Genomic DNA, 12,726 nt, shown 5'->3' with positions numbered 1-12,726 from the left:
GATTCTACTTTTTATGTTACAAGTTTGATAAAAGTCATCAGGGGCTGATTAATCCAACAAAAGCAAAGGACCAGCATTTTTCAGGCTTTCAGCTTCGTTGTTGTTTCACCGGGTTAGTGTTTTCTTATTGTTCTGCAGCCCCAGAGAGAAATCTAACCTCAGAGGACAAGTCATCTGATCTGATCTAAAGCTAGGCTGGATTTCCACATCATCCACACAAGAGTTTTTTTTTTTTTTCAGAAAACTCCTGAAGCCTCTTTAAACATTTCCACAGGCCTCAGCGGAGCAGCAGACGGGCCAAGTGTGCACTTTTTCAAGCTTTCGGCACGATTGTGTCTTGTTGTTATCCATTCCAGCGGGGTTTAGGGGGAGAGGATTACAACGGCTGTTTTGGTCTGAGGCTGTGTCTGGAACACACAGCACAGGTTAGGCCGAGGAATCAGAGGGATTTATGACACGGAGAAAACATGGAACGCCGTCTATCCTGTTGGAGTCAGTGTCAATAATCTCCCTGCTGCTGACGCTGGGCCTTTTTCTGTGGATGCACTGCAGCAGAACTCTGGCTGTGGCAGAGACAGACCCCTCAGTGATGCTCTCTCACCCAGCTGCTTTGATGCACAAACACACAGAAAACAGGAGTTATTTTAAACTGTTTTCCTGGAAGGAAAGGTCACACTTTTGTCCGAGCTAAGAAACGAGACGACTAACACTTGGTGCTCTTTCAAAGATGGGATTCTGTAATTTTCTGTAATAAAAGTTAACAGCTTTTCCCAAAGAGCAGAAGTGGAAAGAAAAGCTGCATCTTTATGGATCTGACCAGAGCTAGGCATTTTAATTGTTTTCATTATATTTTAATTGATCTGTCTCATCTTGTCAGTTATTTCACCAAATTAGCAGAGACTGATTAGATATGCAGTGAAATGAGGTCTGAATAGAAACAGCATCGTTACCTGGTGCTGCCTTATTAGATTATTTAGAAAGGGACGGCTGAGATAATCTATCTGGTGGAAACAGGAACAGACTCAGTATGAAAAAACAGAGATTGGTTCTGATTGAGCAAATGAGCAACTGAGACCTGCTACAAGGTGCTGTTGTTGTAAAATATTTTACCTATTTTAGTTAATTGTCATAAACAGAATGAGAACATGGATCCATCATGCCTTGTTACCACTGTGCAGGCTGGTGGTGGTGGTGGTGTCATGGTATGGGGGGGGGGGGGGGGGTCTTGGCACACTTTAGGCCTCTTGGTGCCAATTGGGCATGGTTTAAATGCCACGGGCTACCTGAGCACTGTTTCTAACCATGTCCATCCCTTCATGATCACCATGTACCCAACCTCTGATGGCTACTTCCAGCAGGATAATGCACCATGTCATAAAGCTCCAATCATTTCAAACTGATTTCTTGAACATGACAATGGGTTCACTGTACTACAACGGCCCCCACAGTCACCAAATCTCAGCCCTATAGAGCATCTTTGGGATGTGGTGGAAGGGGAGCTTCGTGCCCTGGATGTGCATCCCACACATCTCCATCAAATGCAAGATGCTATCTTATTAATATGGGCCAACATTTCTAAAGAATGCTTGTGTGTGTGTGTGTGTGTGTGTGTGTGTGTGTGTGTGTGTGTGTGTGTGTGTGTGTGTGTGTGTGTGTGTGTGCGCGCGCTCCTGCTCTGTCTTCTCGATCCCCAGTGAGTCGTGGAGGATGGCTGCTTATACTGAGCCAGGATCCTCTGGAGGTTTCTTCCTGTTAAAAGGGAGTTTTCTTCTCCACTGTCACTAAATGCTTGCTTAGTATGAGGATTGCATCAAGTCACTGACACTTGTTATATAGGAAACCTTTTTCTGATTGGCTTAATGAACTGACCTGAATTGGAATGTTTATTATGTGAAGTGCCTTGAGACGACTCTTGTCGTGATTAGGCGCTATGTAAATAAACTTGAATTAAATTTCATCACCTTGTTGAATCAATGCCACATAGAATTAAGGCAACTCTGAAGGAGAAAGGCGGTCAAACACCGTATTAGTAAGGTGTTCATAATAATGCTTTAGGTGTGTGTGTGTGTGTGTGTGTGTGTGTGTGTGTGTGTGTGTGTGTGTGTGTGTGTGTGTGTGTGTGTGTGTGTGTGTGTGTGTGTGTGTGTGTGTGTGTGTGTGTGTGTTTATTGCAAATTTAGGCAATGAGGAGAATCTAAAATAGCTTATGACTAAACTGCCATGCAAAGTGGAAGTTTTAGGACACATTTCATCTTGGTGTTGTTGTAGGCTTACCTCTCCAACTGGAACTGACCTTTGTTTCTCCAAGCTGAGGCAAGCCCACATCGTCAAAGAAAACGAGATGGTGCTAAACACCAGTTGCCGTTTTCTACATCCAAACGTCTTTTGTTGTCGGTGACTTCAGATGGTGTTTTTCTTTTTGGGACTCTGGTAGTTTGTCCTAAAGTTAAAGTGGTAGCAGCCGGCTGTTTCTCCTTCTCTGATATTACTGAGTAGAGAGCCTCTCACATCTGTGGTTTTCTGTCATTAAATACGTGAGTGTCTAACGGGAGGAGGACCCAGGGAAGTATTTTTTTTAATCTTGACAATACATTTGTAGTTATAGTAAGTTAGAATGTTTTTAAGAAACATTTAAAAAAACTGTTTTTCCAAATATTTAAATGTGAATTATCAAAATCAAAATAAGCAAGTTTAAACCAACAAAAAACTTAAATGAATGAAAAAATAACTCTGCAATGATTTTTCAGTGACCCAGGCAGGTCAGCAAGACACCAACATGTCCTCACTTTTTAGTTTTTTTCAGGTGTGTCTGACTGAATATTCACAGAGACATTCACCTGTTTGTCTATGAGTTTGTTCTTCGGTTGGTTTATCAGAAAATAGCTGGATAGATATTATTTACTTTAGATGGCCATCAAAGACGAATAAACAGGAACGGTCCTTGGTCTGTCCGTGTGTCAGGTCCTGAACTACGTGCTGTGGTAGTAGCTGAGAGTCGAACTACATCCTCTTAGTGAAACCAGATCTGATTTGAAGTGCTGTGTGAGGGAAATGAGAAATTCACCCAGAAATGGTAAATGGCCTGTATTTAATATAGCGCCTTCTAGAGTCCTGGAACCCCCCAAGGCGCTTTACAACACAATCAGTCATTCACCCATTCACACACACATTCACACACTGGTGGTGATGAGCTACGATGTAGCCACAGCTGCCCTGGGGCGCACTGACAGAGGCGAGGCTGCCGAGCACTGGCGCCACCGGTCCCTCCGACCACCACCAGCAGGCAACGTGGGTTAAGTGTCCTGCCCAAGGGCACAATGACAGCGACACACTGAGCGAGGCTCGAACCTGCAACCTTCCGATTACGGGGGCGAGCACTTAACTCCTGTGCCACCGTCACTCCAGAAGCTTAACTCCTTTGGGTCTGATGTCTATGTTTTGTCTGAGCAGCTGTCTAAGAGCAGCTCTAGAAAAGCTGCCAGCACGCATCACTGAGACAATTGACTCTTTTCCACTTTATGAATAATTAACACAATGAACCCATCTTTAGACTCACTGATGATTTTATGTGACAAATGGCGTAATGAATAAATCATCAACACTATGTATATGTAGCAACATGGAGCTGCGGCAGGAAGGAGTTCTGCGCTAAAGTCGGCCGGAACACGAGAGAGACGGAGGAGGCAGGATGGGAGATGAAGTGCTGGGAATGACGGATGAGTCAGACATTTGTGATCCAGGAGTGATGTGAGAGCTGTAGCGCAGGAAAGAGGACGGAGTCGGATTGGAATAGACGGAGGAGTCAGTGAGCGGTGTAATTATTCCTCGCAGCATGGACACGCAGGAATTACAGCACACAGCATGCGTCACGCCGTGCAGGTGTGCTCTTGTCTCAGGGAATTTGCAGGCTGTGTGTGTGTGTGTGTGTGTGTGTGCGTGCGTGCGTGCGTGCGTGCTTTTTAAAACCACACACACAAGCAAAAAGGAGTGTGAAACAAGGTGACTCAGAGGAAGACGCTAACAAGGTGGATAGTGTCCTGATCAGCATAATCCCAGCTGGCTGCTGGGATCCAGACACACACGTCCCCTCCACTCCAGCGCTCCATGCCCGCTTTGCTCCGTGGCTGCCTCTGTGAGGTTATGGAGTCGTGTTCCCACTGGATTTGGGCTGTGAATGAAAATCTCATTTCCAGCTCTGAGCTTCTCAGTTCAGGAGAACCTGAGGCGGGGTGAGTCTTGGATCTAATCTATTCGTTCCCTTATTGGATCGGGAGCCTGCCAGGTGCTGAACAACTGTTTCCCATCATGCATCTGAACGTCCTAAAGAAACAAAAAAAGCCAGAGAAATGATCTAAACAATGTTTATGTACTTTTGTGAGGACATGTTTGTTTCTGTTACAGTTAATCACCTTTCGTCGGCCTTCATTAAAATGATCTTTGATCCAGGCTACGCTAGCCCTTCCGTTCTTTCTGTAATTTGCACTAGGTCATTCATGCCCAGCGTTAGCTCAGGTTGGTTGGTCTTTATGATTGTCAGTTTATCCTGTCATGCTGCACCGAGGGTGGATACCTGACTGCTAACAGCCCATCACAGTCATACATGTGTAAACAGCAGAGGGATTATTCTCCCCATCACTCTGCAGTTTAAGCTCAATCCAGGACAAAGCTGTTGACTTTACGGTTTTATGACCTAGTTTGTGTTTTGTCTGCTTCAGCAAGTATATCCTTGCTGCCTCTGGAGCTGCATAACTACCTTAGTTAAGGAGGACATGACGTTTGTTTTCCTGTGTGTTTTAGGACCTTGGTTTCACCTTCTCAGTGGTAGAGTCTTTCTGACTGGGACTCTGAGATTGGGGTTCAAACACAGAGATACATTTCACCAGTGTGTGATGATGACTAGTGGGACTTTAAAGAGTCTGGCCAACATTCTGTCTCTTAAAACTAAAGGTTAGGTAAACCTGAGTGAGATTAACACCTGAACGCTCGCTCACAGCCTTCCCTGAGGTTTAAACGAGGGCCAAAAGGACAATAGTTAGGAGCTCAGCCCGTAACCACGGGGCTGCTGGTCCACACCCCACAGCCCGTTTACTTGGGCAAGCTATTTCACCAGCCTACTAGTGGTGGTTGGAGGGAATGATGGCATCTGGTGTATATGACAACCTCTGTCAGCTCACCCAGGCTACATTGTGAATGTGTGTTTGTGGATGAAAGTGTCTTGGGGGGGGGGGGGGGGGGGCTAAGGCACCTTGGGGGGGGGTTCTTGATATAGAAACACAGTTGTTGAGAAGTAACAGCTTTTGTTACGTGGTAAATGACCCTTCTAAGGGGTTCTACAATCCCCCAAGGCGCTTCACAATCAGTCATTCACACATTCACACCCTGGTGGGGATGAGCTACGATGTCGCCACAGCTGCCCTGGGGCACACTGACAGAGGCGATGTCATCGGAACACAGACACCACCGGTCCCTCCGACCACCACCAGCAGGCAAGGCGGGTTAAGTGTCTTGCTCAAGGACACAACAGCAGCGTTCTCTGGTTGGATCCAACCCACAACCCTCCGTTTACCCGACAACCTGCTCTACCTCCTGAGCTACTGCTGTCTGTGTGTTGAAAATACCAAAATGCATGAACTTAGTACAAGGTTTGTCAGCACCAGGTGATTTTTAGCTACCGAGTCACCAAACTGAAAAATGGAGTTGTTGCCATTTTTTGTCTTTGCCTATTGGCCTGCTGTGGTGGCTATCTTTGATTTACCAGTAAATGGATTTTAAATAAACTCCCAGAAGGTAATTATTGGATGTACATCTACAAGTGATTAGCTTTTGGAGGCCATCATAATAAAGATGGCCTCCACAGCTAATTTACTTTAGCTCAGTCACCTTTGACCTCTTGGCAGAAGGCCAAAGAGAAGACCTCGAGGAAGTCAAACAATCAGATCTACAACTTTTGCATTTTTTTCCTTTGCATATTCCAATCTGATCCACTTTTATTTACAGATTTCTTCACACAAAAGAAATATATAAAAAGCATAAATTTACTATAACAGTAAAAAAAAATAACTGCATGTGTCTGAAAAGTGAAAGCAGGAGATCACCTAACTGGTTTATGAACTTCCACCAGACCATCTGTCCTGTTTGGACGTAATTAGACTAAAACATAAGAATCTCTCGTTTTTTAAGCATCCAGCGTTTCTATGTGAGATCCTTAAGCAGCTGTCCTTTAACCGCTGTGGCTGCATCTGATCTGAAGCGCCGCGTCACGTTACTCTGCCCTCCGGCAGCCAACCCACCCGTCAGACGGAAAAATCTGTTTACCACTCAGCAGGAAGCTGGAGAGGAAATAAAACTCTGCATCACAGTTTCACCCACGCAGCTTCGGTGATATCATGCAGAATCTGTCAGCTCCGCCTGCCCTTTGGCTCGTGTGCCTACTGTGTGCATAAACACAGGTACGGAAACACAAACAATGCTGTGCGTCCAGGTAACAGCGCACATATGTTACATATGCATGTGTGATGCTTATATTGTCTGGTTTGTGCCATATTTAAAGTAAATATGTTCTTTGCTAAGCCTGTAGCTGCAGGGAAAGAGCTTATTCAGATAATTATCTAGTTTTGTTTACAGGTTTGTTGGGATGTACGCTGCATAAATTGTACTGATTAGATCTTTTCATCTCTTTAGAATTGTGTTTCTGTGTAAAAGTTCACATTAAATTGTTGTTTGCATGTAATTTGTTGACTTACGAGAGAAAATGTCACCAGGAGGAAATTCTTTATGTTTCTCTGAAATGAATCCAGAACAAAATGTTGTTTAAATATTGCAGCAATTTACTATGGTCGTGGTTTTGTGTGGACTAGCTGTTAGCTCATCAGTCCTTTGGGACGTAAAAGCAATTTTTCACAAATTAAAGCCATTAAGGAAGCTACAGGAACCAAAGTAATGATTTATAGCATTTAACCTAAAACCCCTTTAAACGGACTAAACATCCCTTCAGTTATGATGTGTCTCGGGTTTGTTTTCTGTCATGACGAACCCTTTGGTAAAAACTTAGAACAGACTGATTAGGACGTCCACTTAATTAAAGTCAAACTGGTTAAGCTGATTAGATTATCTGTTAAATTAGACGGCGCTGTTGAAAACTCTGCTCTACGTTTGTACAGAATAATCAGAGCGTGAGGTCTTCTGCAGCGGCTGCACCTAAAACAAAACCTGATTACAGCGTCGGAGAATCAGCATCCCTAGCGGATTGTTTCTTTGTTCTTGATGCTCCTCTCCAGCCCACGGTCCAAACTGATGGTTATTTTTCTCACCAGGGTGAAATAAAATTAGGTAACTGCTGTAGAGCTGCTCTGTGGACAGCAGTTCTGTCTGTATGTCCCATTTCTGCTCCTTTTTTTTATGTTAACGCCCCGTTGGACCCCTAGGCACATTCCATCATGGCTGTTAACAGGTTATTTCCTCTCAGTGCGAGTGTGTGTGTGCTGTATATATGCGCTGTTACATTTGGTTTATGTGTGAATGCAAATTAAGAGTGTTTGTTTTATTCCATTTGTGTTGGACCTGGTGTGTGTGTGCGTCTGAGTGGGATGTCGCTTAAAACAAACGGGTCCCAGTGGAGAACTGAAGCAACAGCGGCAGCAGAGTGTTGTCTTTGGTTGATTGTGCACAAGACTGCCTGACAAAAGAAAACACAGCCGTAGAAAACAAATCCTCATTGTGTTGAAGCCACAATCAGCTCAGTGTCAAAGCAGCTGTTTCCTTCTTTACAGTTTTGTGATTCAGGAATGTGCTGCAGGTTTCTCTGCATGAGGAACGATCCGGAACAAGACATGTTTTTTTTTTTGCGCAGTTTTCTCTTCTGGCCTCACTTTCATTTTATGCCTGTTGAGTTGTAACTAATTCAGTGTGTTTCTCAGGGACATTTCATCTATGCTGATACTAACACACTCAGCACAGATGAGCTGCAAAAATGCTTTGTTTTAAACTGAGTGTTTTTTTTTAAATCTACAACTAAAGGTCGTCGTCGTCGTCTTCCTCCGCTTATCCGGGTCCGGGTCGCAGGGGCAGCATCTCAATTAGGGAGCTCCAGACCGTCCTCTCCCTGGCCACCTCCACCAGCTCCTCCGGCAGGACCCCAAGGCGTTCCCGGACCAGATTGGAGATGTAACCTCTCCAACGTGTCCTGGGTCGACCCGGGGGCCTCCTGCCGGCAGGACATGCCCGAAACACCTCCCCAGGGAGGCGTCAGGAGGCATCCTGACCAGATGCCCAAACCACCTCAACTGACTCCTTTCGATCCGGAGGAGCAGCGGTTCTACTCCGAGTCCCTCCCGAATGTCCGAGCTCCTCACCCTATCTCTAAGGCTGAGCCCGGCCACCCTACGGAGGAAACTCATTTCGGCCGCTTGTATCCGCGATCTCGTTCTTTCGGTCATTACCCAAAGACCATGACCATAGGTGAGGATTGGGACGTAGATCGACCGGTAAATCGAGAGCCTGGCTTTCTGGCTCAGCTCCCTCTTCACCACGACAGATCGGCTCAGCGTCCGCATCACTGCAGACGCCGAACCAATCCGCCCCGAGATACTTAAACTCCTCCACTTGAGGTAGCACCTCTCCCCCGACCTGGAGTTGGCAAGCCACCCTTTTCCGGTCGAGAACCATGGTCTCAGATTTGGAGGTGCTGATCCTCCCTTTCACACTTCTCCTCAATGGAATCCATTGGGCTGCTCAGAACCGAGCTAGCTTTGTTAACTAGCTTGTTCAGTCTCTTCCTGTCTCAGTCAGAGCTGCATGCACCCCAACAGACCACAGCAGAGTGAAGAACAGAGCCAACAGCAAAGTGATAAAAGGATTTTCTTAGTTACCACATACCCAGATTTATAGCAGTTTTCTCCATTTTTAATAATCTTTCAACCTCCTGCTGTTGTGTCCTTGGGCAAGACCCTTCACCCAACTTGCCTGTGTTGGTAGTGGTCAGAGGGGAATACTGTGGCGATCCCTCCAACCATCTGGATCTATTGTTTAAGGGGACAAGTTGTGCAAAACTCACCTTTTGCATGCTTTTGTGCTGCCACGTAGGTCTCTACTGCCTCAATAAACACTCTAAATGGGAAAAACTCCGCCCTGTTTGTGATGTCACTAATTGGTAAGTAACACTAGAACCACCTCACATGCAAGCGAGAGCTGCTGCTGGAGGAGCTTCTCAGCTAATAGCAGCCTGAGTGGGGGGTGAGCAGGCGTGGCCAGCTCCAGCTTGTTTCCTTAAGGTGACAGAACCCAGAAATGGCTCTTTCTAAAAGAACAATTTTCTGTATGCGAGAAGAACTTTGTGAACATTGGTAATGGTCATAGAACTATTAGAACGCCCTTTTAAATCCTGGCGTTCTCTAAAGAAATCACCATCACGCTCCACCTTTCATGTCACACTTTTAAACTAAGAGCATCTTCTGTTGGTGTTTTTCATTTAGCCAAATTATGAAAATAAGTTATGCAATCTCATGCATTCATTGAACGACTTACCTACCAACGCAAGGCTTTAGCTAAAACTCTGTAAAAGAGACTGAAAGAAAAGCTTTTTTATGTTCGTTCACTTTGTTGTTTCAGTTCTCTGGAATCAGGATGACTCCAAAAGTGAATCATTTGTAGACAAGCCCTGATTTCTGTCTTGGAGCTCATTACAATTTGTCCAGTGGTTTGTGAGATATTACAGATGACTGAGTGCAGACGGGAGACCATACCAGCGTTTTGGTGCAGAGCGATCATGAGCGTTTAGTAATCAAACACAAAAGCAGTTGCAATGACTTCTAAAAATAATGTTTATTTTCTTCTTTTAAAATCCCAAAACTAAAACATCTACGATTGGGTGCTTACATTTTTACTGCCAGCCATAAATTGGTCATGATTTGTGTATTTGCAGTAACCCAGTTGTCCACTGCTTCTTACCTGCAGCAATGGGACATCATTACTCATGGCCGATGTCACCCGGGGCAATAAAAGCAGCACGGCCATCTAGTTAAACAGACACGGATTTCATGGATTTACCATCAAAACATCACATGGATTTATTTGTAACCATTTTTTATCCTCTGCTCTTCTTCCCCTCTGCAGCATCTCCTCTCATTTGCACATTTGACATTGAGGCCTTTTTCCAGGCCAACTTAAACCAGAGCACAAGTTTTTGTTGTAATCAATAACCAGAACAAAGGTCAAAGCAGCAACGTCTGGAAGATAAATGTGGCCATTTTTTTGTTTCCCAGAGTAAACGTGATGATCTTCCCTTCCTTTCCCACCTGCCCACAGAGCCACACTTCATCTCAGCCTATGACATTGGCCTCTTCACCTTCTTCTTCCTGAGGGAGAACGCCGTGGAGCACGACTGTGGCAAGACGGTCTACTCTCGCGTGGCCAGAGTCTGCAAGAATGACATTGGTGGACGCTTTCTCCTGGAGGACACCTGGACCACGTTCATGAAGGCGAGGCTGAACTGTTCCCGCTCTGGAGAGATCCCTTTCTACTACAACGAGCTGCAGAGCACCTTCTACCTGCCTGAGCAGGACCTCATCTACGGCATCTTCACCACCAACGTGTGAGTAACAAGCAACGCGGCACCTGTCCAGTCATGTTTGGATTCAGATGTCCGGGATTCGTTTTAGGCAAGTAATGAACCGTTTATACGCAGCAGCCCTCTGTGATTTTCACTTGATGCTACATTATACTAGCCTAGAAATTTAGACAAACCATGGTCGTTCGGTCTAGCCACACTGCATTGTGACCTCAGCAGGTCTATCATTGGACTAAGCAATTTTAGCTCCAGCCAATCACAGACCAGAGATACGTTGGGGGGTGGGGGGGCTTAGCACCAGAGCCATGAACGAGAAAAACTGCAAAGATGGCGTTGACTCAGGAACAGCCTTTGGTTGAAATGGATTTGGCATCAACTTCGGACGATTTAGACTTGAGCTTGTTTTTGAGTTCTTAAGTCCTTTATTTAGAATAAAGGACATATTTTCTTCTTCTGCGATTGTAAGTGGTGGACTGCCCTGTTGACAACATGTTATGTTGTTTGTTGCTCTGATTGGTTCTAGCTATACTAATAACATGCAGAGACAGTTTGAAAGGCAACCATGGATTCCTCCCCACAACTGGGTTGTTTCAATGGTTGTGGCCATCCTTTACACACATAGGAAGGCTTGCCAGGCTCACATTTTGTGCATCTGCGCCAAAAGACCAGAATAGTTCCTGTCATTAACCAAAATACTGTTTCCTGTCCTTGGTGAACGGCTGAATTGTGAGCTGGTTCTTCTGTGATGTTCCATGTACATCTACAATCCTCATCCAGTTTTCTGCTTTCATCCCAACATTCAAGGTTACCCATCACGGTGGCAGGAGATTTTACAAGAGAACCACGTTAACGTTTTACCTGTAGGTGGTTTTTAAGTTTTTACTCATTTCCTCACATAAATAAATCAAACTAGAGCCATACCCTGATCCAGCCGTTCTGTTATAGCTGCAGCCTTTTTAAAATGACTTTACTTTTACAGCAGGAGCTGTTTCAGTAAGTTTGAGCTTTTTTGTCGTAAAGAGGCCGTATCATGGAAAATCCACTTTTTGGAGCTTTTCACTGTGTCATATTGTTATTTCCTCGATAAAAAAACAAACAAACCCATTTTTGGCTGCATGGATGTAGTTTCCTGTTTCAGCTGCAAATTTTGAGTTTTACTTTATAAATTCTGTAAAGAGTCAATGAAAACTAATCTTGTCATCAGGCACTGCTCCTCTCGTGGAAGCTCTCCAGTCTGAATCCTGTCTGCCATTACCAGCACATTTTAAACTTTTATAAAAACCAGAATAATACTGTAAGACAAACACCTCAGGTCATTGGCAGTTTGCATGTAACATTTCTGAATACTAAATACGGCAAGCTTCTTTTTACGCAAAAGTACTAAAATCAACAAAACCAAACAAAAACAAAATATATATATTATTTATTAGGTCAATATATAGCACTGAATCACAACAGAAGAATACATCTCTAGGCACTTGAAAACTACAAGAGAAAATTCATTTTAATTCAATCATACATACATTCCTATCTATTTAATATTCTTGTGTTTAAGAGTTCCATTCCCTTCAGACAAAATAAAAATATCCCTTCCATTTTTTTGTGCCATCTTTCCTTGATGTTTTAAAGGCTGCTGTTTTGTATTCTATGGGGTTTTTATTTGAATAAAATATTAAAAAATAAATAATTTTTTTTTTCATAAAATAACGTGGGTTTTATTTGATTTTCTCTACAAGACCGGTGACGTCATGACGCAAACGTGGTGATGTCATCACGCAAACTAGATGATGTCATTGAGTCGTATGCACATTTGCACTTGATGTCATCTGGCGACATCTAGCGACTTTTGGGGGGAACTTCAGCTACTTTCAGTCAAAAAAAGTTGGCAACACTGCGCTGTACACCAATAACAAGCACAACAATAAAACAGACATATAACCATTTTAAATACAATAAGAAATCCCGAGTACAAGTTCGCAATCCTTATCAGTCCTGTTTCCAGAATCAGATCCAGACACATTCAAAGTGATGCTCTCCACGCAATCCCAACTTCAATGTCCAAACGCCAATGAGAACAGAGGTCTCAAGTGATTTGGCCTGCTTTACGTCGGCTGGCAACTCATTCCAAAGACTTGGTCTGAGCACTGAAAAGGCACGACTCC

The 12,726-nt window shown here is 44.2% G+C and overlaps 1 protein-coding gene across 4 annotated transcripts in view; it reads left to right on the top strand.

Annotated features, from left to right (window-relative positions):
- sema5ba (sema domain, seven thrombospondin repeats (type 1 and type 1-like), transmembrane domain (TM) and short cytoplasmic domain, (semaphorin) 5Ba) overlaps positions 1 to 12,726 on the top strand; it is a 266,236-nt gene that overhangs the window by 180,747 nt on the left and 72,763 nt on the right. For all 4 annotated transcript variants that reach the window (XM_054746665.2, XM_015965908.3, XM_015965907.3 and 1 more), the window contains one exon: positions 10,303 to 10,588. In XM_054746665.2, coding sequence (XP_054602640.1) covers positions 10,303 to 10,588 — 286 coding nt within the window. The remainder of the gene's footprint in view (positions 1 to 10,302; positions 10,589 to 12,726) is intronic.

Source organism: Nothobranchius furzeri, chromosome 14 (assembly GCF_043380555.1).
Source record: "Nothobranchius furzeri strain GRZ-AD chromosome 14, NfurGRZ-RIMD1, whole genome shotgun sequence".
NCBI classification, from domain to species: domain Eukaryota; kingdom Metazoa; phylum Chordata; class Actinopteri; order Cyprinodontiformes; family Nothobranchiidae; genus Nothobranchius; species Nothobranchius furzeri.
This window is presented reverse-complemented; position numbering and strand designations above follow the sequence as displayed.